Source organism: Lissotriton vulgaris, chromosome 12, assembly GCF_964263255.1.
Source record: "Lissotriton vulgaris chromosome 12, aLisVul1.2, whole genome shotgun sequence".
Taxonomy (NCBI): Eukaryota; Metazoa; Chordata; class Amphibia; order Caudata; family Salamandridae; genus Lissotriton; species Lissotriton vulgaris.
Window position 1 is genome coordinate 736682423 of NC_141700.1, and position 26419 is coordinate 736708841.

The 26419-nt window shown below is 40.4% G+C and overlaps 1 protein-coding gene across 1 annotated transcript in view; it reads left to right on the forward strand.

Moving 5' to 3' along the window:
• LOC147678452 (vomeronasal type-2 receptor 1-like) overlaps nucleotides 1-26419 on the forward strand; it is a 66041-nt gene that overhangs the window by 15159 nt on the left and 24463 nt on the right. Inside the window, exons 3-4 of the mRNA XM_086945635.1 lie at nucleotides 3004-3300; nucleotides 22595-23423. Coding sequence (XP_086801761.1) covers nucleotides 3004-3300; nucleotides 22595-23423 — 1126 coding nt within the window. The remainder of the gene's footprint in view (nucleotides 1-3003; nucleotides 3301-22594; nucleotides 23424-26419) is intronic.

Below are 26419 nucleotides of genomic sequence, written 5' to 3' on the forward strand. Positions count from 1 at the left end.
TTCTTCAACCACACAGAAAGATCTTCTTTGCTTTAGAAAACAATTTCAATTATGTATGTGCTAAACATGAGCTTTTTGTCAACAGGTACTTTCTGTGAGTGAAAATTGAGTGCCAAGCCTCAACTCAAACTAAGATTTGCAGTCATCAATGTAAGTAGAATGCTGAGTTCACCACCCCCAATGAGGCTCTCCCTGATGCTGGTTCTGATGTGGATGCCTGTTCCATCAAATGAAGAAAGCTGCAGTCTGAGGAGCCCTGAACAAGCTGGCTACAGAGAGACCGGTGAGGTCCTTATCGGAGGCACCTTCCCTGTAACCTATGACCGGATGGATTTTATATTTCCCTACACCGAGGAGCCCACGTACCCTGAATGCCATGTGTAAGCCCATGATTACAGAACCATCATTGAAGCTTCATTGAACTTCATGTTGTTCCTCCAAGCCTTGTTTGAAACAGTGGCTCTTACCACTAACTCCCTAAAATTGTACAATAATGAATACATGTCAATAAAATCAATATAAAGTTAATATCATCTTCTCTTTTGATGTTTTATAGCTATGCTTCTACAGGTAGCCTATTTATTTCTTCCAATCACTCTTTTTTCCCATCAGACATATATCACTATGTCTCTTGCACATGAAACATAGGGGCATATTTACAAGCCCTATCACTGCAGGAAAAAAAATTTTTTACGTTCTTGTGGCAATACAGGCTTTGCCTTATTTGCAAAGCTGTGTTGCTGCCTGGTAAACAAGGCACCATTTTACGCTATACTCAGCACGAAAACGGGAGGCAATGGGTGTTTGGGTGAGCATTCTGCCACAACAGCCACTGATTTTGGGCAGCGCCAAAACTAAGAAAAAAAAAACCTGGTCCTAACATGGCACAACAAGGAGAAATACTATATTTCTCCTTGTTTTTACTGTTTCTATGTGTCCTGCATTGTGCAACACGCATAAAAAGAGCAAAACGCCATGCATGATTGTTTATGTTCAGGAAGGGACACCTTCCTGCACATAAACAATCATTTCCATAATGCAAGCAGTTCAGTTTTTAACGTCTTTATTTCGAAGTTTTCTTCATAAAAGACAAGCATATAAAATATTTACAAAAATACACAACAGGTATGTACAACCTTATACATGTGATATAAGCTATCATATATCTTGTTTAAAAAAATCAATTAAATAACATAGAAAGACGTTATTCAAAATTAATACAGATAAAAAAATTCAAAAATTCATTCCAAAAGACATAAGTTTAGCACGTCTCCTTTAGCATTCAGCTATTAACACCTTGTAAACACCTTGCTCTAATTATCCAGGCCCATCCAAGATATTTTGCCATCCCTATGGTCAGCCATTCTGCTGTGTTAAATCTTAGGATTGACAGTGCTTCATCACACACACATGTGTTAATCCTTTTACATATGGGCTTTAGCCATTTCTGGCGTGGTGCACAGTAAGCAGGGCAAGCAAACAGGAAATGCCCTAAGGATTCCTTTTGCTCGCAACACCAGGGACAATACAAGGAAGGATGGTTATGCCACTTGTTAGTAAATTCCCTTATTGGCAGCGTCCCTACACGAAATTGATGATACAATTTCCTATCAGTACTTTTTAAGATAGTGTCCCAATAAGTCTCGGTGTGTGGAACCACTTTACAAATTAAGAATGTACTTGTCAAGTTAGGTTTCTGTGAGAGCATAACCTGTTCCTCTTTTACTGTAGCCCAGAATAGTAGTTTAAAATCTTTTTTTGACGGGAAAATATGATAAGCACCCTTGCACTATGGTGAAAGGGTGCCTGCGTTGGCACTAGGCAGCTGTAATTAGCTCAAGCACAGAGGGAAACACAGGGCTGCACCGTATTGTTGTAAATAGGGTGCAGCCCTGCATTCTAAACGTTTCGGAGAGCGGCATTAAGCCAAGTAGGCTAACGTCACACTCCGTCATTTTTCTTGCAAACATTCTCTATAGTGTTGCTTAGTCTGAAGTGTTTTTGTTGTCATTGCCAACCCAGAACCTTATAAGGGATATTAAATGTACTGTTGAAATGCTCCTAAGTCTTCAGTTCACATCATAACAAAACAACGTTTTTCTAAGACTTTGTTCACCTCTGGCAGTAAGTGATGGAAAGTTGTCCTTTTTCCTAGACCTTGCTTGATGCATACTTATCACTCTTTCATTCTTTGATCGTTCACTGCTCACCTCTTTTACAAACTCTTGTTGAGTTTACAACTCTTTGACTTGTACAGGATCAATGACCGCTCAGCTCTTTCAAAATCCCAGATTGTTGAGTGTGTACTGCTCCACACTCTGAATAATACGAGATCAGCCATATAATGCAGTGCTTGGTTGATCAGTGCTCTCCTAACAGCCCATGTCTGAAAAATGCTCATAATTTCTCTATCTCATATTGATGAGAGTTTACCTTGTTAGAATCTAGAATGGATGTTTTTGCAATTCTTTGGTTCTCGTTTGTTGCTTGAGGAATGTGCTTACCTCTCTAAGAACCTCTAATCAATGTTTGTGCACTTCTTTGGCATGGCTGAATTTCTCTTTTAATATCCCTCATTAATGAGTAGTCATCACTTTTATTCTGTCTGATAGAGGAGTGCTCACCCTTCAACATGTATGATGTCACCAAATGGTACTTTTTTTTAAGCCCCTGATTGATAGGTGCTTATTTCTTCCACTTCTTGTCCATTAATGAGCACTAGCGTCTTGTACCACCCCTGAATAAATGTCACTATTGTTTTTTCACAAATATTGGTCATCGAGTGCAGAACCAATCTACATGGAGTACTTGGCCTCTTATTTTTAGAACAAGAAATGAGGCATCTAACCAATAGTAGTCTTTTTGAGATCTGTTTCACTGTTCTCTGCCTCTGCTGGGGCACTGGGACAGCCATGCGGTGTAGTTACTTTGCAAAGATTTAATACTGAGTGAAAGGGATTATACATCTAATTAACGTTTAATTTCCATTATCCCCGTGTGAAGTTTTCACATCTACAGCTACTTTATGGCCCAGGCTATGGCTTTTGCAGTTGCTGAAATTAACCACAACAAGACCCTACTTCCAAACATCACACTGGGATTTGTGATCTACAACACCTGTGTCTCCCTCAGAAGAATCCACCATGGCACCATGTGGATGTTGACCGGAAAGGAGGTGCCCATCCTGAACTACCGTTGCCGGAGCAACCCACCGATGGTGGCCATCATTGGAGACTCATCCTCAACTCGATCAATTCCAATGGCCCGGCTGCTGGGTCTCTCAAGACACCCACAAGTAAGGTCACTTTATACTTTTTTCTAACACAACACCACTTATGCACTTGCTGGTAGCCTATTGCCCAACTTTTCCTCAACCTACCATTCTGATTTTTAGTTAGCACTATCTAATCCATTCGAACCTGCTACTCTTCAATAGATGTTGCTTGTAATCATGTTCTAATACCTATCACTTCCCATAGCAGTACCTGGTTCACAAGTAATCGTGTTCACATTTTCATCAATTATCATATTAATATTTTAAAAGGTGTTTAACTTAACCAACAAAAAAGAAATAGCATGCTTATGTCATCAGTTAAAATGATTCGTAATGCGCCTCGTGACGATCTCTCTATTGTGAAGCCAAATAACCTCCCTCCTGGAGTTACTGATACCGGATGAACAGAGTTACTGGATGTGCAAGTTGGACCTTGAGAGGTCTTTAAGGAATGAGGAATTACCTGGGGAATCAGTGATCCCAGGACCGGCTTCCCCAACAATTCCTCATCAGTTCTTCCATGAGTTTCGCCTGGAGATTTTTGGTGCTTTCAGAGTCTGAAACCTCCTTGTGATAACAGAGGATTTGTGGTGTTCCCATGGATCTCATCATTGTGCCCAATAACTTTGATTATCTCCTCTTGATCACTTTCTCAGTTATTTTGTAATTTTTTTGGTCCATGGACGAATTTATATGTTGTGTGTTGTCAATTAGCACTATTTGTTAAAGACGTTTTTTTGCACAGTCCTGATTATTTGGGTTTGGTGCGCGAGCTGAGCGTGTTGAAGTTCAGAATGCTTCCACTTGGGGTGGCTAAGGACTGATTAGTCACTCTTTGCATCCCAGTCCTCCCCGCATCTTATTACAATTGGCTACTGAGAATGGCTTCTAGCCAATGTTAAATATTGGGCATGATAACTATGATGTATTTTAATAACATTACTGCATTTCGCACAAACATATATAATAACATACCTAGGGGCCTATTTAGAGTTGATGCTTGTTATTTACTCTACCCGTCAGGGTGGCAGAAGCAATAAATCCACAACCCTGGGGCGCAGAGGAATGCCATATTTAAAGATCACAACCACCATGGCGATTCCTCTGAAGGTACCAAACTTTAGGTGGACAGCCGCCATCGGTTTTGATGGCTGCCCACAAAACATTTTGTTTTTCAACGACAAACTTTTAAAGTGGGATTTCGGTTTTTTTAATCTCGATTTCCCACTCCCAGGAAGCTTTTTTTGTGGGTGTGAGGGGTGTCATGATTTCAATGTTTCTGTTCATCCCTGACAGTGTTTCCATGGCTGTGACAGACGGAATAAAAGAACATAAGGTCATCTGTCGGGTTTAGTGGTGATGCCCTTACTCTGCTAGCTAGCACTCCACCAGGTATTTGGGGAGTTCTTAATTTAAGCCGGTAGCTGCTGGTGGGTCCAACAGCACTTATTTATGGAGACCAGCACTTATTTATCCATATCAGATATTTTGGAGTGCAAAAGAGGTGAAAAAGAAAAAAATTGGAAAGATGGAGGAGGAGAAAGATGGAAAAATCATCTAAGACAAACCAGGGACCTGAAAGAGTGAGCTAAATGGGCTGGGAGTGTCTGGTAGTGGATGAAAGGGGCGTTAGGTAGACTTCAAACTACCAGCCTTGGTATTCAGTGCTCCAACATTTATTAGCACTAGCCTCTGGCATCTGAGCAGAGCTTCTTGCACTGCAACTCTTTCTTTCACAAATTAAGCACAGCTATCACAGTAAACTGTGAGAAATTCATCCTTTTTTGCCCTGATCACCCCCATGATTTGCCTTGACTGACACTGGTGGCATCTGACCCTGATTGTGCCCTGAGCTCTGCTAACCAGACCTAGTTTCAGTGGTCTATGTAAAAAGTATACAGTAATTAGGTGTAATTGCAATTGGTCGGACAACCTACCTATACTGTAGGGCATGTAGGTTTAGAGGCCCAGCAGATTTATTGCACTTGGGTGTGCACTGCTGTGTTGCCTGCTGTCTATTTAAAGGCAGCCCTGCTTTGCAGGTTGCTTTTAAAATTAAATTTTATGCAAATTCAACTTTAGAGCTTAAGGAACTTCCAAAGTCTTAAACTACCTTATTTTTACATATAGGCCTCTCCTAGGTTCTCCCCTAAGTGCCACGGGTGTAGGGTGCCTTGCAACGGAAAGCAGGGACATTTTATAATATATTTTATATGACCTGGTGAGAAGAAAACTGCCAGTTTCATTTTTTCCCATTGTAGAACCATGGCTTCATAGGCTTGCCTGGGCATAGTTTAATAACGTATAACTATTGACTGGAGTGAGCTAAAATGTACTTCAAAGTATTAAAATGATAGAATAAATCCAACAACTTGCCAAGGTTGGATTTCTTATAACTATCACAGAAAAGAAGTTATAGAACTTGATTTGCTGATGAACCAAAATCTAGCCTTCCAGCAGCCTCTCCTGATTGGCCAGCCTTTGACTGGCTGAGCCAAACTGCTCTGATGAGGTGTGAAGTGCCCTGCATAGAGACAAAGGCGATTCGGGGAGAGGATATCTGCACCTGCGGAGTAAAAGGCAGGATAGCCAAACTGGTCTTCAAAGAGGCAATGCCAGTTAGGATAGGCCACATCCTGCACCCCCTGCCTGACAGGGCTGACAGGGGCCCTAGTAATTGAATTAGCAGAGGGGCTGGAAGGGGAGTGTTAGGGAAACCTAGCCACGCCAGTCGGTTGACTTAACTAGATCTTAACCTCCAGAAGAGAGCTTCTCCATTTTGGATTTTTAAAGAACAGCGCTTTCTGGGACACGATTATGCCACTGTAGGAAGCTGGCTCTTTACATACTAAACCAAAGTAAAGTATAGTGTGCACAGTGTCCAGAGAGTCCCCAGGGGTATATCAGAGGCTAGTAGTTCTCTTTGTGGTAGTGTGGGTGAGCAGTTAGGATTATCCAGTAGGTGTGTTAAGCATTTATTCTATTTACTCAATCAAGGACTGATACACACACTCAGAGACATAATCTAAACCAAGTAGTTAGGTATAGAAAATATATACTTATGTTTTATTTTAAGAACCAAGCAGGACTGGGCACAGGTGAGTAGGAAATGCAGTTGTGCTTACAATTCTAACAGGTTTGAATCACATTTAAATGCAGTTTGTATCATACAGTAAATACTTTTAGATTATTTTTGAGTTACCTTGGATTACTTTGAGAATTGGGGGTGGTATGCCTAGATACCATACCCTAGGAGTTCTACATACAAGGTAAGCATCACTTTTTATGCTTTGCAATTGAATTCTCTTTTCTCCATACATTAGCAGTTCCACACTTAGAACAATTTTAGGCCCCAAATCTTACAACATGGGTTCCTATGGGAGAAAAATGGTTATCGGTTTTAGAGTTAAGTACTCAACTCACAAGGGTGAGCTTTGGGGAATAGGACGAAAGTTCTCTAGGGTCTAGGAAGGCTCTCAATTTGCCCCACCAGCAGTGTGGGTCAGCTGGGTGCAGAGTGGGGCTAAGAGGGCTTCGGTTAGGGTCTGCTGACCACCAGGTCACTCGGCTGTAGGAGCTAAGCTCCTGGACTAAGGTCAGCACTGCAGGGTCCAATGGCCAGCACAGGAGCTGCACCAACGGGGGTGCAAAACGGATGGTGGGGACCCTGTGATTTCTAATAAAGACCTTCGGTTTTGGAAAGATGCTTCAGGCTTGGGCAGGAAGACTTCCTGAAGGTGACCACTGGCTTGAGAGGAAAGTTGATATCTTGGGGGATGCCTGGACACCATCTGTTGGGCCACCGAAGGCTGTGGGGCATTGGGTGCAGGGGTGTCTTCTGGGATCGTGTTTTTCTTACCAGCTTTGGTCGCAGACGGGGGGACCTTTCAGGTTGGTGTTGTGCCAATTGAACTCAGGCCATGGGCATCGGATGCAGAGTGGCGGGTAATTGCAGAGTCGATGGAATCCAGATTCTGGAGGTGAGTCTTTGGTTGAGCAAACCTGGTAGTCTGTGGGAACGTTGCATGGCATGTCCTCTGGACTCTGGGGGTTGCTGGCTCCTGGACTCAAAGGGGTTCTTGCTGTAGGCAGGTGATAGATGGGACAGGCCGGTAGGGCTGGGGCAAAGGGAGTTGGTGTCCTCTTCGTCTTCCTGGGTCAGCACGGCTCTTCAGTCCTTCTCCTTTCCTCCTCGAATCTGAGGAGACAAGGTTTAGGGTCACCCCTAAATACTAGATTTAGGGGTGTTAAAGTGGTGTGCAGGTCAGGACCAATAGGTGAATTCCCTGGGGTAGGTACACCCCCTATTATGCCACCCTTTAGTGGGAGTGGACATGAGCCGCTTCCGAATTAGCTGAGTCCCCTCATCTTCAAGATAAAGGGTACTGAGCTATGTGCTTCACTTTACCTCCCCCCACCCGAGGTTTGGTTTTGGCATAGGTTGGCAGACCTCTCTTCCTAGCTTAGATTTTCTGCAGATTTTCCAACCCAAAGTGGGCAGCCAAAGGCAGAGGCAGCGTCCAAAGGTGGCAGGCCTTAGATGCTTCTCCTTTCATGGACCTAGCCCATCCTGGGGGAGGAGGCATGTCACCTTTGCCCAGGACTGGCTATCTTTTTGGACCCAGAGAGTGGAGGCTCTCTACCAGGGGACCAGAAACCTGTCTGGTGGTGGCAAATGGCTGGCAGCCATTCAGGAACCACACCACGGCTGGGCGATTTTCAGGGGGCATCTCTAAAATGCCCTCTAATTGCTTTTTACATTAAATCCCACATTGGCATCAGTGTAGGCTTAATGTGCTGAGAAGTGTTCTACCAAACTTCCCAATTTTTGGCTATCTGAAAGCAAAGTTGGGGGTATGTGGTCCCACCGAAAGATTTAAGTCAACTTGTTCTGAATAAAATTGTGCATAACAGCATCAATATGTTATTTAAAAATGTTTTTCTGAATATTGTTCATAAGTTTTGACTGCAAAGCCCTGGGGCACTCAGTTGTGAATTCTGGGTTTAGCTCATCTGCTTGTGAACTAGCTGGCTGTTACCTACAAGTTTACCACCCCACATCATCCCCAGACTAATGGTCTGGTGAAAACATTCATTAGGACCGTGAAGGGCATGATCATGAGATTTTCTGGCTTAGGAGGAGGTGGTAAATGAAATGGCATAATATCAACACAAAAAGAGGGAGAAATTGTATGAAGGGCACGCAACCAAATAATTAAAAAACTGGATTTCATTTATTACGTATGTAATTATTCACATTAAAAACACTTAATAAAAAGGCATAATAAAAAACAATTATACAGACAACACAATTGAACAATAATCAAGTACTTATATCACAAATACATTCAAAAAATCATATAGCGGTGGCAAACAATGTTATTCGACGCGCGTTTCGGCATTGTTGGAAACGCCTTCTTCAGGAGCCACAATAATATCAAGGTATCTATGACGAAAGTGAAACAGACAATATTTATCCTTCTTATTGTATCAATGTCCGTAAATTAAAATCGTGGTAGTTCTTTGCTAACAATGCATGTTGCAGGGACCTCTTCGGATATGGATGAAACTATCTCGTTTTATCTGAGCGAATAGCCTTCATGCCTCAAAGCGATAAAACAATTCAACGAGTAATACTTTTTGTTCAAACACCCACACAGAAGGACATCAAAGCATCGAAGTCTTATATTAATCCAGTTCCAAACGATAGTAAGCAATGTTCATGGCGGTACAAGAGCACAGATAGCGTGCTAATTCAGTTTTTATGGGGGTGCGCTTAGAGAAGACGACTCGTGGTCCCTTTCTTCATTTATAGACAGGACGGGAATATAACACCGCGCCGAGACTCGATTTCAGTATTTAGAGGTCGGGTCCGTGTGCATCAACCTGCAGGAGCCGCGCTAAAGATGCCTGCTGGAGTCCCGCAGCCGTTGGGAAAGGAATGTAACTGGGTTACATTGCTTACTATCGTTTGGAACTGGATTAATATAAGACTTTGATGCTTTGATGTCCTTCTGTGTGGGTGTTTGAACAAAAAGTATTACTCGTCGAATTGTTTTATCGCTTTGAGGCATGAAGGCTATTCGCTCAGATAAAACGAGATAGTTTCATCCATATCCGAAGAGGTCCCTGCAACGTGCATTGTTAGCAAAGAACTACCACGATTTTAATTTACGGACATTGATACAATAAGAAGGATAAATATTGTCTGTTTCACTTTCGTCATAGATACCTTGATATTATTGTGGCTCCTGAAGAAGGCGTTTCCAACAACGCCGAAACGCGCGTCGAATAACATTGTTTGCCACCGCTATATGATTTTTTTTATGTATTTGTGATATAAGTACTTGATTATTGTTCAATTGTGTTGTCTGTATAATTGTTTTTTATTATGCCTTTTTATTAAGTGTTTTTAATGTGAATAATTACATACGTAATAAATGAAATCCAGTTTTTTAATTATTTGGTTGCGTGCCCTTCATACAATTTCTCCCTCTTTTTGTGTTGATATTATGCCATTTCATTTACACTGTCTATTTCCCTGTACCACGAATTGATTTTCCGAACAGGGGGTCCTTGTTGTTTACATTATTAGGAGGAGGTGGTACCTTTCCTCCCATGCCTACTGTTTGCATACAGGGAAGTGCCACAAACAATGCCATAAAAGGGGTTGACTTCAGTCCCTTTGAAGGGGCTATTGTGTCTGGTGAGAGAATCTTTTGAAAAGACTCTCAAGGAAGCCAAGGACAATATGCTTGATTATGTACTATGCCTAAAATCTTGCGTTGTGTAGTACATGTACAAAGAAAGTAGAGAACTAGAGGCCAGCCAAGAGCTCATAGCTCTGGCATGACCAACAGGTTACTATGCTTGAATATACTCCAGGACAATTGGTGTGAGTGTTGGAGCTCATAGCTCCCAGGGCACTCCTGGACAAGTGGACTGGGCCCTGCACAATCCTAGAGAAGAAGGGTGAGGTTGCCTACTTGGTAGACCTTAAAACCCCCAGCAATCCCAAAAGGGTCCTGCATGTCAATAGGTTAAAACTCCACTAAGAAAAGGCAGACAGATTCCATGTTCACCAACCATAAAGTCACAAAGCAGCTCCCTGGAAGAACCCAGCTGTAGTTAAATGGCAGGAAAATTCAAGTATGCTTACTTAATGACCACGTAGTGCACACTGCTGTGTAATTGACACTCAGCATTGACGGCTTCAAGGAGAAGGGCGTATTGTGTCGCTCTCCCTTGCTCCGGCCGGCTGACTTCAGCAGCAGCGTCCAGAGGATCTAGATGCCCCTCCACTACTGGTAAGATTGTAAAATTTGTTAAGCCTCCGAGCACAGGCTTTGTCTGTAGACATCCTCGCAGTGTATATATACCGCAGCTTTTTTCAAAAACAACTCCATGGGTGATATATATATTTTTTAAACAGGCATTTATCATCATCGCGGTTCGAATTCACCGCGACTTAAGCAACTGTGCAGTGGTTACTGTCTCAAATTTCCAATATTAAGGCTGATGATCAACGCGGTCATAGCAGGTACTCCATGCTGTCATACATGGAATATAATCATACTCATAGCTCACAACCACAGCGGTTTTCACCACTGCCCAGTGGTTACTACATCAAGGAATCTGTTTATATATTTCATACTACCTTCACACATAGCAGAAGGGCACACACTGTCCTACATTATGATTTGCAATGCAGCTACGCCGTGACAAACACCAGAAAATTGTAGCCACCTCCCCAGTGGAGTGTTTGTCTACTAAGTTTCACTATTTTCACCTCTTTCAATAAATATAGGCCGATAAATGTCCCACTAGTGAATTACCACCATCATACTGCTTTTTTTTATATGGGGGTTTCTACACACCAGACAGTTTCAAGGTGTCCTTCTTTTATACAGATAATCATTGGATGATTCAAGGATCCATATACCATTCTATCAAGCAGTTGCATTTCCAGTTGCATGGAATAACATCTCCCCAAAGGGTGAATAATGGCATTTCCTACAATGCATTGACAGCAGCAGCACATCACTTGAGCCTCCACCATAGCCTATAATTATTATTTTCTTCCCATTTTTAGATGGACTATTGACACATTCATTGTGTATGAACAATTGTATTGCACTCCAAACCCTTACATGATAGGACTGTCTGTATACATGTCTCCCTCACATTGGGGTGAGTGACCACATATGCTATCATTACAGGTGTATCCATCATTCATCTATATGGCAGTGTTTCATCTCTTTTCTCCCCTTCACTGACAGTACCCGGCTGGGCCCTTTTGGGAGGATCCCTTGTCTTTCCTAATCTTGTCTTGAGCTGCTCAATTTTTTGATGGCCACCTTCCTTGTTTTCATTACAGGTAATGTCTGGCAAGAGAGAAAAAAAAATCCCCCTTTTGTTGCGTTTTGGCAGGTCAAGTTACTATCCCTGTTACTCTATTTCAATTGTTCCGCATTGTTTGGTACTGATGAGACCCCCTTATTGCCCTTCGGGTCAAAACGCAGTCGACACGTATTACAAATGAACCACTCTTTCAGCCTTTTTGATTGGACTAGTGGACTGTTAGCTCATCAAGCATACTTACCTGTGGTTGTTGTGTATACATTTAGGTCTTGCTTTTTATACATCACCAACTGTCACTTTACTTTTTAGGTTCTAGGTTCACTTGGGAGACTGAACACACTGTCTGTTTGATTTATCGATGTAAAGAGTAAAGGCTTATTAAAAGTACTTTTGGAAACTCATGCTGTATATGATTTTGACTCTTTTTCTGATATTCCATTCCCACAACTATATGCCATTGAGAATTACAATTACTATAATGTTATACACCTATTCCACAGGAACTGCTGTTCCCTGTTACATAGCCATTTCCCTGGTTCCATGTGAGTAGGGTTTCCCTTGTCCTTGATACACATCTTATTTGACGAATAGCATTCTCATCAGGGCAGGATTATTTCTCATGTTCCAAATAATGTGATGTGCTAAGGTGAAGTGCTTTCATGTGTTAATGAAATAAGCTTCTGCAAATTTTGAAGTCAACTTATCATACTCAATCAATCAATGTAAGCTTTATTTCGACAGCTCGTGTCATAAAAGCAAGCAACAGAAAGGCGTATGCTGGGATTAAAAGATATGAAACACAATACACAATGAATATCACACACATGCAATGGGGGTTCTCTCTTATGGAAAAACATGAGTTTTAAAGCTTGGAGGCTATTGGGTGCTCAATAAAAGGGATTGGATTCATAAGAGGTAACATTATTTCAATATACAATTGGTTAAAAATAACAAGCAGGTTGTTACAATGGTTAAAAAGGGAAGTGTTGCAAAAAAAAGAATGCCCCACTAGAATTTGTGTAGTATTCACCCTGTGGGCCCTTGTGTTGTATGGCTGCATAAATGGTTGACTCATCTGCTAAGAACAGTAAAGTGCTTGTGCATTAACTCAGCATGTAGGGTATTTTGATCGGGAGTGGTGCTTGATATTCTGGCCAGTTACATACTTGGGACTGGTCCACTGCGTTCAGCAATTCTTCTCTCTTGGGCCTTTCTCTTCATGACCCACATTAGGCCTAAGAACTTAGCTACTGCAGAGACACAAGAAGATCTGATGTCTGATTTGAGAATTCACAGTGCACCCTGGTAATGCTGTGTACCCATTTGCTGACAAATAGGTTTTATCCATTTGGATCTTGGACGAACGTAAGCTGGACATGCAAACAGCACATGAGCAACAAAATTCACTGGTGTCTTGCTTCCTGGGTAGTTGCTGGAATTCAGTTTGTTGGTGTGTCATCTAGCTGATGGCTCATTGGGTTCAGTGACTAAATATCGAGGTACAAAATATAGACTGCCCAAAATATTGACTCTAAAATATCGAGGGACAGAATATAGAATGCCTATCTACAAACAGGTAAGTACTAAACGATTGAGTACAAAATATAGAATGTTAAAATATAGTTAACTAAAATATCGAATTTTTAAAATGTATTAAAAAGTAATTAAATAATAAACACAATTAAACAAAACATAATGAAAATTATGTAAAAAAGCTTAAAATGTAAAAATAATAAATGTAATGTAAACATTTTTTTAAATATATATTTACTTAATCATAATAATAAAATAATTATTAATCTTAATCATAAAATATTTAAAACATTATTACAAATATATTTACAAATATATATAAAACATATCTAAATATTCAAATAAATAATATATAATAATTTACATAATTAAAGTAATACCTTTTATGTTAATTAATAATTTACCACTACATTAAATATAACAAAATTAAAAACATTACATAGCTAAGGGAATAAAATGAAAATTCACACTCCAACAATTACAAAAGTAAATATTATGTTGGATAGTGGGAGGGTAAAAATTACTATTTCCACTCCAGTGAGTGCAACAGTATGAAAAGTGTAGGATAGGTAGGAGTAAAAATTACTAGTGAGTGCAACAGTAGGGAAAGCGTTGGATAGCGTAGGGGTAAAAATTACTTTTCCCACTCCAGAGAGTGCAACAGTAGGGAAAACGTTGGATAGTGGGAGGGTAAAAATTACTATTCCCACTCCAGTGAGTGCAACAGTAGGGAAAACGTTGGATAGCGGGAGGGTAAAAATTACTATTCCCACTCCAGTGAGTGCAACAGTAGGGAACAAGTTGTATAGCGGGAGGGTAAAAATTACTATTCCCACTCCAGAGAGTGCAACAGTAGGGAAAGCATTGGATAGCGGGAGGGTAAAAATTACTATATCCACTCCAGAGAGTGCAACAGTAGGGAAAGCGTTGGATAGCCTTGGGGTAAAAATTACTATTCCCACTCCAGAGAGTGCAACAGTAGGGAAAGCTTTGGATAGCGTTGTGGTAAAAATTACTGTTCCCACTCCAGTGAGTGCAACACTAGGGAAAGCATTGGATAGCGTAGGGGTACAAATTACTATTCCCACTCTAATGAGTGCAACAGTAGGGAAAGCGTTGGATAGCGTGGGGTAAACATTACTATTCCCACTCCAGAGAGTGCAACAGTAGGAAAAGTAATGATTTAATATTTAAATAAGAATACATTAATTATCAATACTAATAAAAAATTAATTAACATTAATTATCAATCACAAAATATGTAATAATTAATTCTTTATAAATACCAATAAATATTTTTTATTAGAAATGTATTACATATTAATAATTATTTTACAACTACATCATTTTTAATCCTACAAATGTATTAAGTACTAAAAAATGTCCACTTAATAATTAATTAACAATAAACTATTTATCAATACACGAAAATAATTTCAAAAATTACTTAATTACAATTAAATGACCACATCCTATTCCCCTATAGCCCAAAACCCACTCCAAATAATAAATTAATACAATTAACATAATTATCAATTAATCAATTAATAAAAATTAATTACCAATTAAAGAATAATTAGCAATAAATTAACTATCAATACAAATAAATTAAAATAAATATTTCCTTAATTACAATTAAATTACTTCCCACCCTATTCCCCAATAAACCCACAACCCGCTACAGATCTACAATGCAACATTAAATTAAAAATAATTATTAATTCATAAAAATTATTATTTCATTTACTATAATTAAATTACTTCCCACCCTATTCCCCTATAAACCCACAACCCGCTACAGAATTAAACTACGCAAAAATTAAATAACATAACATTCATTACTTTAAAAAAATGAAACATACATTACAAAAATGATATATAATTTTAACACTTATACTAGCATACATAACACTAAAAAAATTAATTGATAATATGGGAAACAATATTTTAAATTCGATATTATGAAAATCGATATTTTAAACCTAAATTTCGATATTCTATCCAACTATATTTTGGTAATTCGACATTCTGGCCTATCTATATTTTTAATTCCTTATTTTGGCCAGCCGATATTTCAAATTCGATATTTTGGGTGTTTACCGCCTTATTGACCGGTAGAGTTCCAAGCCTAAATTGCATACAATGGGCTATAGACACTGCCGGCCCGGCGGGGGCGATCCGCCCACCATCCTCGCATCAAAGTCCCGCGCCATATTACAATGGCTTGGGGGTCCATGGCAGACGGAAATACTGTCCGCGGCTTTTTGGCCCAGTCAACAAGTCGACCGGGCGGAAAAGGGCTCAATATGGTGGCTGTGTCTGTTAGACACTGCCAGCCATATTAGGATGTGGGCTAGGACATGCCTTTCCATGGCGGCATTGCCGCAACGGAAAGGCATGCCAAGTCTGCTTGTGGTGGCCCATTGCGGGCCCTCAGGGACTCAGGGGTGGGGGGTGCACATGGGGGGTACCCATGGTACCCCCCTGAAGTTCCATGCACAACATGGCAGGCACCGCACGGTACCTGCCATGTTGTGCATGGAAGTGCCCGACATGCCTTCCTGACATTGTGGCACAATGTCAGGTATGCAGGATGCGCCCGCCAGTGTGGCGGCGCATCCTAATATCTGCCACGAGACCCCGTACCTATGGCGGGCGGTCCCATTCCACTGGGGGATGGCGGGCGGACAACGTCCGCCCACCATCCAAATGACCTCCAGAGTTTCCTATCCAGCAGAACCTGGATTAGGTCAAGATAGGGGTCCAAAAGTCTGACATGTTTATACTTCAAAAAATGCCAAGCATATTCAATGCACTAAGATATGAGATGATATTTAATGTTTTTAAATATTTCAAGATAACATGTTCAGAATTATTTATTAACCTTCTTTGTATCTTACAAATCTCTTTTTAAACTTCACTTTAAAATGTGCCATTTGCTGCTCTTGTTTTCCTAATGGTCTCAGTAGGAGAAACTCCTGAACCCAGCTTATGATAGTAAGGGTTTCTCACTTCACTCGCTTGCTATGTCCAAGCCATGGTCAACTTTATGTCCCACTACTTTAAAATTTCACCATCCGCCACTGATCCCAGGCCCTTTAAAGGGACAGGTGCTGCTTCAAAAAATATATATATTTCTCTTTTAAGAAGACGTTAATGGAAACGGCAGTGGTCATCACCCCAAGGACACCCAACAAAATTCCGAAGGTGCAAGCTTTCCAACCAGGATCGTTTGGCTTTACGAGTCAAGTACCACTCCTGCTCAGGTGATTGGTACCTAATCAATAATCATCTCTATAGCTAATGCCCCTTGTTTTGCAAAAATCCCTCAGATCACTGATCATCAGGGCTAAATGGCGGATTAGTCAAGAACCGTACCAGCCTCTATTGTGCCTAACTTTTACTTGAAAGTTAGGACATTTTTAAACATTATAGAAAAAACGTTTAAAACTTTTCCCAACTCACCTAAGGCTTTTAAATGTACTTATTGGAATGGAGGTCTACACAGGGTCCTAACAATCCAATTAGAAAAATCGAAAGAATTAAGAAAAAATATTTTTCATGCTAAAGTCAATTAAGTGGATTTCTTGTGCAAAATCGCTTATGAGCAGGTGGTACCACGAAACCACAGGTTCAGTAGCCCCACCACTGTAACACCAAAGGAGGAAGGTAGATTATTATATTGAAGCGCTGATTAGGCTTCACACTGCAATACTGTCACAATCCCCAAAGAAATCTGACACCAACTTGCAAATATAGAGTGTATTTTTATCTTAATTTAGACATCAGAACTAACAGAATAGCATACATATAACTAGAGTTATAGATTTGTTAAACAATAATAAGTCAGTGCAAAATAATTCAGTTAAACTTTATCCTCAGGGGACCGCTTCCCCTTTGTGAGTGTGTGCCAAAATATTTTTTAAGAGCAGGCAGTGGTCCCATAGACCACTGCTTACTCTAAAAAAATAAAAAATAAATTGTTTCACTTTTATTTTTTAAATGCATCCCGTTTTCCTTTGAGGAAAACGAGAATCCATTTTAAGGCACTTGTTCTGGTCTACAGAGCCTACACTCATAAAGGCCCTCTATATCTTAGGAGAAGTTTCAGGCACTACTTCCAGTCCAGAGCTCTGTGGTTCAACAATCTCAAGATACTGCATGTTCCACGCATACATAAAGCCAGGTGAGGCAGGCGCTCCTTCACGTATCTGTCCTCCAACTTGTGGAACACAATGCCGCTCAGTCTGCACTGCTGCCCCTTGGAATCTTTCTTCAGACTCAATCTTGAAACCTTTTTGTTTGATTCCTCTCTTGTAGGTATTTAAGCATCAGTTCCTCCTTTACTCTCATGAATGTTCCGTTAGCGCCGGGACACCTCTTCGGAGGCAGCTGTGCACTCTATAAATATCATGAATTGGATTGAATTGAATAGACCAGTGATTTTGCAAATGCTTATGTCAACTATAACTGATAAGCTTGTTAAAAAGCACAAACTTCCAAAGCATGAGTCCCTTTTTCTAACATGAAAAATGGCCTTCAGACGCTGTGAGATTTCTCCTGCGTGTTTGAGTCATTTCTGAATTATCCTGTTTGGGACCACCAGGCTTCCATTTATGGTCGCAAACAGGAAAAAAGTCCACAAGAATGCGCTAAATGCGGCAGACACTCCGAGGTACTTAGACGGATGGCCTGATGTCTGAGGGGCAGTCAGTTTAAACATTATACCTGCAGGCCCAGTAGAGACTACACTGAAGGAAACATGATGGTTTGACCAACTTTATATTAGTTAGTAGCAGGTGGGTAACAAAAGGTTGGGCAAAACAACAGAAAAGGCTGTCATCACTGTCTCACTCTTTCCAAGGAGAACACAAACATGTCTGACTCCTTTGTAAGTAAATCACTAATAAAAACCAAATGATGACCCAGTAAATCACCAGCATTTTGTATTCATGGATTTACTTTGCATACCTATTCGATGTCGATGACTCCACACATATGAGAGGCGGTTAGCCAGGTTACACTTACATTCAAATGTTGAGAGTGGGGAGTTGGTGATAGTGAAGCATCACAAAACTCATAATTCTCACATGAGAGCCCAAATTGTGAAGACCCCTCAGTGGCCTTCGCAACTTTGTTTTCATTGCTTTGGCGTCCACCATCACCAGGTACAGGAAAAAATCAATGCACAACTCCACACAGTGGTTGGCCACACCACTAGGTTGTCCATGTGCTGAATATGCCATAGTTGTCCTGAAGTTTGGACAGTAGTTATTTGACATGGGGGTGTTCTTTGTCTGGGCAGGTCCAGGTAAGAATATCCCACATTCATGAGCTTGCAGCAACCAACTGTAATGATTGTTTTCTCTATAGTGCAGCCATTTAGTTTGGTAACAACTAATATAAATCAGAGGATGATAGAAACACAGAGCAATGCAAAACCCCTTATTTTTAAGTAAGTAAGTAAATCTTTATTGCATGCTTCATAAAAACATTTGCAATACAATGCATGTAAAAACACCTGTGCAAAGCAATATGCAGTCCGCTTCTTAATAGTATGGTGAATAAAAAACAATTTAAAATAAATATTTATGTTACTTTAGCAGTAAAATATAAGATATATATACCTATGCGGGCATTAAATGGGCCATAAAAATGATTAAATGTGCGTTATAGGGTTATTAAATACATTTTTGGAACGTTTTTAGGACCAATGTTAAAATCAGGTGTGATTGGTCCCTCTTTCGAGGATTGGGCTTTTGGGTCGACCATTACAGTGGGTGATTACGAGTTTGAGGGTGTTAAGTGCTCATATAATGACTTTTCAATAGATCCTGCTCCTCTGCGGCTGCTGGCTCCTTACTCGCAGTCCTCTTTTAAAACATTTGTAGGAATTCGATCATGGCACAGTTCAAGCTGATGTCTGTGGGGTCGAAGCAAATGAGCACAGCTCCCAGCAGGACCTTATGACCCAGTTTCTCCACTTCCTGCAAACTGGCGCGGCACAGGCCTCAGACATTGCATGCATTACCAGCATAGGTCTTTCCCTGGTCTTGAGGGGAGGTGCTGTATTATTGGTATTGAGCTCATCCTGTACTTTAAAACTATGACTTTTATCCTGTTTGCCATAGGTTTCCCCTAGGTAGCCCTGTGAATTTAGCCTTGTGTAATTTTTAAGTCTCATCCACCCATGGCTGCGTGTAGAGAGTTTTTATTTGTTCTCAAGCATAGATAACAGTTGTACAATAGATTTGGTCATTTTCATGGGTTCCCGGTGGCCAAGATTTAAATCCCAAGCGACGGTTGCGCCAAAGTCATGGCCTGGTTTAGATAGACTTGTGCCGGGTATGCCCAGACGTGGGTCCCGTGCTCTCCATGCCACTGGATTCAAGCTATACTGGCTGATGAGGGGTGAAACCCCGAAACCGGTCCTAGGATGCTTGTTTCCAGTCCAGGGCGGAACTGGCATGGCAGTTTGGATTGGACTGTTCCCATTGAGCGCAGGTGTCAAGACTGATTTGCATATGACTGGGTTCAAATTGGAAAGGCATGTTGAGCAAAAAGACAATGGATTTAGGCCCAGATCTCTGTACTGGGGTGAATGTATGACATTGTTCTGCATTCTGTCCATCAACTGTTCTTTTTGCATTATTTCACAACTAGGCATGGGTTTAATTTAACAAAAGCTGCAGCCCGACCTTAGTTCTACTTGCGAGGACTAAATCATTTCCCTAAAGTTGGTTTGACAGCAAGAAAACCCCCAATTTGGGCGGGTGAAATTTCACCTCTTTTAGTGAGGGCGTGAGGTCAGCCATGTATAGATTAAACAAGTTTGGGGCTAAGACACAACTCTGTTTCAAGTCTTGCGTATTTTTGATTTTCCTCGATTCGTGGGAGTCATCCTCTACCTTGATCCTGACCCATGTGTCTGTATGTAGTGTTTCCAGGGCTCTTAACAGACCATGTGGAATGAGTACATTTGAAGGTTTTCCTCCAGAGCCTCCCACAATCCACCGTGTCAAAGGCAGCTTTAAAACGAATAAAACCCAGAAGGATGAGGCATTCAGTTGTTTTAGCAACATCAGTTAGCATCGAAAGCACCATAATGTTGGCTGTTGCCCCTGCTTGTTTAGTAAAACCAGTTTTATTCACAGGAATGATGGAACGTGTCTCAGCCCAATGTTGTAGTTTCTCCAGTACAACTCACGCAAAGTATATTGCTTCATTATTGATTAACACTATTAGGCAGTCGTTTCCAGGGTCGCTCTTGTCCTCCCCCTTGTATATTGGTGTGAGGATTGAGCCTCTCCATGATTAAAATGAATCTCTTGAATTAACACGTCACTCCAACGTGATCATTAACCCTTTAATTGCTGCCGTCGGCCAACGGTCGTCACGAGCGCTACCTCCCCAGTGCTGCGCAAGACCGTTGGCTGACGGGTCAGCATTCGTTCTCCGAACGTTCAGCACTGGGCGCTGAACGTTCGACGCTGGGAATGGGTTAAAGAACAGGGAACGTGGCTTAAATTATTGATGAGTCTTCGTGAGATCTACGTATGTTTCAGCGCAAATCGCCTTCCTCAGGAAAGCCACAAGTAGGACTGTAGGGTATCCAACATATGACTGTAAAACCTCGGGGACCAAAAACTCAGGAATGTCCATGGTAGAATGAATGGGGCTGGGCACTTTATTCTATAGATGGAGATGAAGAGAATGTCAGGAGATTAGTCTTTGCCCAGAATTGATTTGCCAAGGTTTACATAGATGCTATAATGAATAGAGGCGCGTCCGATATTTGAAATATCACAGAGCAAAGATGAATCGCTCTATTGCAAAGGAGATAGCTTCTTCGACTGAATGCATACGTGATGACATATAGAGCAAAAGACTGGATGTAAAGCTGATTTAAGGATCCGATGTCATGTTGTGTCTCCGTTGCATAATTGGCTCACCAAATTGAATGGCAGCCATTGTTAATCATGATGTTAAACATAGCCTAAATCAATTTAGGACAATTACAATCACTGCAATTTGATGATGTATTATTGTATGATTGTGTGACTGTGTGGATAATTGTTTGTTTTCTTTACATTCTATTGTTTTGTTGTGATTTATTCATTCATTATTTTTTGCATGTCAGAATGTAAAAAAAAGATAATGATTAAGTTAAAAAAAACATTTCAATTATAAGTCTTAGTCTGTTACCAATGTATAGATTAATCATGTATTGTGTGTGTATTCTCAGTTGCTCTGGGCTGCTCCTACTTTGATAGGAAAAGCAAGGCAATACTCCCATTAGGAACCTGATTACATCACAGGAAAATAAATAATATATACTTTGTTTCAGTTTATTTCAAAATTGAGGACATCACACAACATTTAACTCTAATCCAGTGATAGGAAGAGGATGTGAAGGGATAAATCACTGATAGCACAGTTCATGGGCGAGAATTACTGGTGCCAAAAGCAACTACTCTTGCCAATAATATTTCCCCTGCATTGTGATAGTCCATGTTTCTCAGCCCAGAGTACGGGTTAAATGCATTGACCAGATTTACCGGCCAATTTATTGCCTGTGGAGAGGTGATTTTGGACCGATTTCCAGCAATTCTCATCCGGAGAAATGTCTGTGTAGAAACAGAGGCGACACCAGGTGAGTGTCCATAACAATTGTACTCGTACCCAGGCGGCTGTTTCCCTGAAGAAATGCCTACTGAGACAGTAAAACGGCAGCCATACACTTAAAAGAGGGATCTTGGGTTTACAGTAGACAATGATGGAGACCCCTGCCTGATTTCAGTGAAGGGCATTGCATTAATATGCATCAATGTCTAGTTGGCTTCTGTGTTAGCAGGAGATGTACATATTCAACCACATGACCATGTCTGTGTAGTCTAGAGTGACAGGGAATGGCAAATTAAAAAGAGAAAAATGTCATGGGGCTGATAGACAGACATAGAAGGTATTTGAAATACGATAAGTAGCACAACCAAGGCTGTAGATTCAATAGTATCTTCAGATTTGAGTCTTCTTCAGGTTGAAGTAACTTACCTTTAGCCAGACATGTACATTTCGTATTTATGTAGGTATATTCTTCGTGTTTTTACTATGTTTGGGAGAAAATGTGTTAAATCTTACTTAAGCTTGTAAACTTCAAAAGTATTTTGCAACATTTTGAAAATGTGTCAAATGAAAATGTTTCTAAAAAAAACATTTGAGGAGGTCACCATTGAACCTTAGTGAAGTAAGGTAAGCGCAGAGACTCCACAGACACATGAACTGTAAATGACGTGATCTTTACCCAATATTGTGAAAATACACTTTTACTCACCTCCAGTTTTGCTCCAACTCAGATTGCAATGTCTTGTCTTCTCCTCGTCCTCCAAGCAACTGTCTTAACTACATTTGTTGTCTTTTTTAGATAAGCTATTTTGCAACCAGCCCCTTGCTCAGTGACAAGGTCCAGTTTCCTTCCTTCCTCCGAACCATCCCTAGCGACATCCACCTCATCCTTGGTCTTGCCGAACTTGTTGTGCACTTTGGGTGGACCTGGGTGGGACTCCTCACCAATGATAATGACTATGGAGAATTTGGTGGCAATGTATTGAAAGAAGAACTTCTGATGGCAGGAGTCTGCATTGACTTTCATGAGATCATCCCTGTTGTCATCACAGCTTCAAAGACTAAAAGCATCATTGAGGTGCTGAAGAAGTCCTCAGCCAGAGTTGTCATTGCTTATACTACCGCAACGTATATGATCCCAGTGATGGATGAACTTTCTAGGGAAAATGTATCTGGAATAGTGTGGATTGCAACAGAGAGTTGGGCAGCCTCTCCCACCATTGCCAACAAGGGCTATGGAGCAGTGATGAATGGCACCATAGGACTTGCCATACATGAGGAGGAGATGCCAGGCTTTAAAGACTTCCTCCATCACCTACATCCTTCTACCTCTCCCAATGACATCCTCGTGAAACCATTTTGGGAGGCAGCATTTGGATGCCAGTGGCCACGTTTGGAGAACACCATCACGCCCCAAAGTCAGGAAATGAAAAGACTATGTTCAGGCATGGAGAAACTAGAGTCTAATGAAAATCCAGATATTGCTCATCCAGATTTTAGACTGACCTATAACATTTACAATGCAGTTTACATAGTGGCGAAAGCTCTCCAAGACATGCATGTATGCGTGCCAGGAAAGGGTCCCTTTTACAACAACACATGTGCCAGTCTGTGGAATTTCAGCCCATGGCAGGTAAGAAAGTTTGTCTTGGGTGACGTGTGTAAAGTCAAATGAGAAAAGTAAACTTACAGCTACCATTGGAGTAGAAGAAGGATTTTGAAATATCTGTTCTATGAAGCAGCTATTTGGACTACTTCCAATAAAGGCATCATTGCCAAATTTATTTGAGGTTGTCAAACACATTTATTGCCCAGCAGGAAAAGTGAATTTGGCCCCAAATTCAGTCTCCTTCTCATTGTGAATTATCCAAAATATTTTCCCCCATTTCGAGCTGAGTTAATTCAGTTCATTCAAAAGTAAGAGGAGTTATTTGTGTCCCAATAAATAATCTGCCGAAAATTGCGCATAATCTCATATTCAACCTAAGAGCCACCCTTGGAAAGTGGCAAATACAATTCACTTCTTAAAAAAGAATTGATGCTTACAAAGTAAATAATTCACCTATTATCAATCTGCCCCAAAAGCACATCTGCTATTAAAAATCTGAATGTACTGGATATACCCCACAAATTTCACTAGCAATACATCATATTCTCCTTTTGAATGCCTTATTAGCATTTCAGTGAATGAGGGCACAAATAAAACATCTGCTTAGCCTTAGTACTTACACAGGAACATCAAGCCTTTTTTCAGGAAGTGGTATCAAAACAATACAAGGAAAAGCTAGATGTTAACGAAAACAAATGCTTACGTTGGCTATTAGGCTTTCTTTATTATACAGGCAACCTAAGGTGACAGCCATTTTAAAGGTATGAACACCAAAAGGTTGTAGGTGAAATCATTGTCTGTTAAAGTCTAGCCCTTTTGGGATTATGGATATTATGCAGCTAGACTGATGTTTTTCATGGCAAACAAATACTCAGATCTGGTAATCTCTAAAGTTCTCAAGTCATCAATACTATCTCTTGTGAAATTTGAAAACTGACTTGTTGACACTGAAGCTCACATTGGATGTGTATTCACTGGATGATATTAATTAAGTAGCTCAGTTGGGGTTTTAGATAGAGGCTGTTATCAAAATCAAACATCAGACAAAAAGACATACCTTAATGATTTTAGATCAACCTTAACATAGGTATGGAAATGATTACAAAATATTATGAATGTATGCATGCTCATGTATCTGCCTCCTAAACTCTGATAAACATTCCTAAAATTGGTTTAGCCTATAATATACAATGCCAAAGCATTTGAGTGCTCTGACAAATGCAGAGAGATATCACACCCTTTGTCACTATGTTTGTAAATTATCATACAAATACACAGGTATGTGTTTGAGGCTTTGTCACAAGCTCATCTGGTTAGTATGGTATTGCTAAGAATATTGCAGATACCAATGTACAGAGTAGAATCAACTGATAAAAGCAATTCGGCCAATGGGTTATGTCTGTGCACAGCAAACTATTTTCAGCCTCCTTTCGACTCTCAGTTCCTTGATATTTCTAATTTGTATCAGTTTTTCATGTAGCTGTGGATATTACATCAGTTTGCAGTTCAGTTGGGGGTCTAAAGGGTCCAAGCTTTTTATTGTTGCAGCCCTACTAGTACCTATGTCTTCAATGTTGTAGCACTTTTTTAGCAAGGTGACACAAGCTTTTTGCATGTTGGGGCATATGCAAACCACATGAATGAAGTCCTCCTTCGTTGATCCACAAACTTTGCATGCAATCACCATCATTGTGTCCACTTTTATTGCTTTGGACTTTTTTCAATAGCTACTTGTTTTTTTACTGCGAAAGAAATATAGTTATTCAAAGTACCTTATTCTGGAAGAGACCGTTCTAGGCCCATGATTTCAGCTGCTAAATTAGCAGAGGTTTCAGGCTAAAACTCATAGATAAATTTGCATTGGGTAAATATAAATTTACCTCATTAAATAGTAAGCACCTTTCCTGAAATTTTGGCAAACGATAGGCACCTCCACCTTAGTGCAGTTGTGAAAATCAATGTTATTCTTGGCAGGTATCATTTTCTATCATTGGTGAAGGTGCGTTCATCTATAAGCACATGACATAACAACCAATGGCGAAGTGGAGGTGATCCTTCGCACCTCTCTGTTGAACTTACATTAACTCTGTGAAACAACTACAGGTACATCATCCAGTCAGGCCTGAAAACAAGAGCTGTGAAAGTCAACAGAGTATACATAGGGAGAAAATATAAGTAGATAATTGCTCACTATAAAGCAAGAAGTAAACCAAAGTAATGAAATAATGCAACACGAGGTCACAGGTCTGTCCACAATGTAAGCAGAAGTACAGCAAAACACAATTTTTCAGAAGTATGAATGGTTGAGCAGAAACAGTCAATGACACACCCTTGATGCTGTGGAGCTCAGAATGTTGTGTCTCATTGGGATTCATGAACCAATCAGTTCGAAATGTCTGTGTTGCTTCACTTTTCCATTGCAAATAGAGAATTAACATCTCATATAAATTCCCCAAATCAGCATGTTGCCTCAAGAAGGGATTGAAGTTCTCTGTGGTATAAGATTAGAACACAGGCACTGGTAGAATATGGAATGTGGAATATTGTGGGGTAGTTCTTGGGTTGGCGGTAAGGAAGAGCAGTTGCTGGTGGTGAATGTTCATGATACACGCTGGTGTCACTCTTTGCGAGGAATTTTTAATAAAAAAAATATTTATGATCCTCTTACTGTATGATGACCTGTTTGCTTCCAATATTCCCATTGCAATTTTGGGAAATATTGGTGAACAGTGGGTCTTGCGGGTGGGAAGTTGAATGGACAGTGGTCAAGAAACAAGAGGGTAACTGTTTGAGTGGAAATTGTGGCTAAATGGTGAATAGATAAAATGGTAGACAATAATATGAGTTATACTTATGTTATTATAGATATGGGATGGGTAGTTGAAAGCTCAGTAAGTTAAACTTGAAATGGTATGGAGAGATGGAGAAGTAGGTTGGAACTAATGTAGCAAATGGACAGATGTATGGACAATGGCCTCATGAGACAGGCAAGGTGGTGGGCAATAGGAAAATTATCTGTG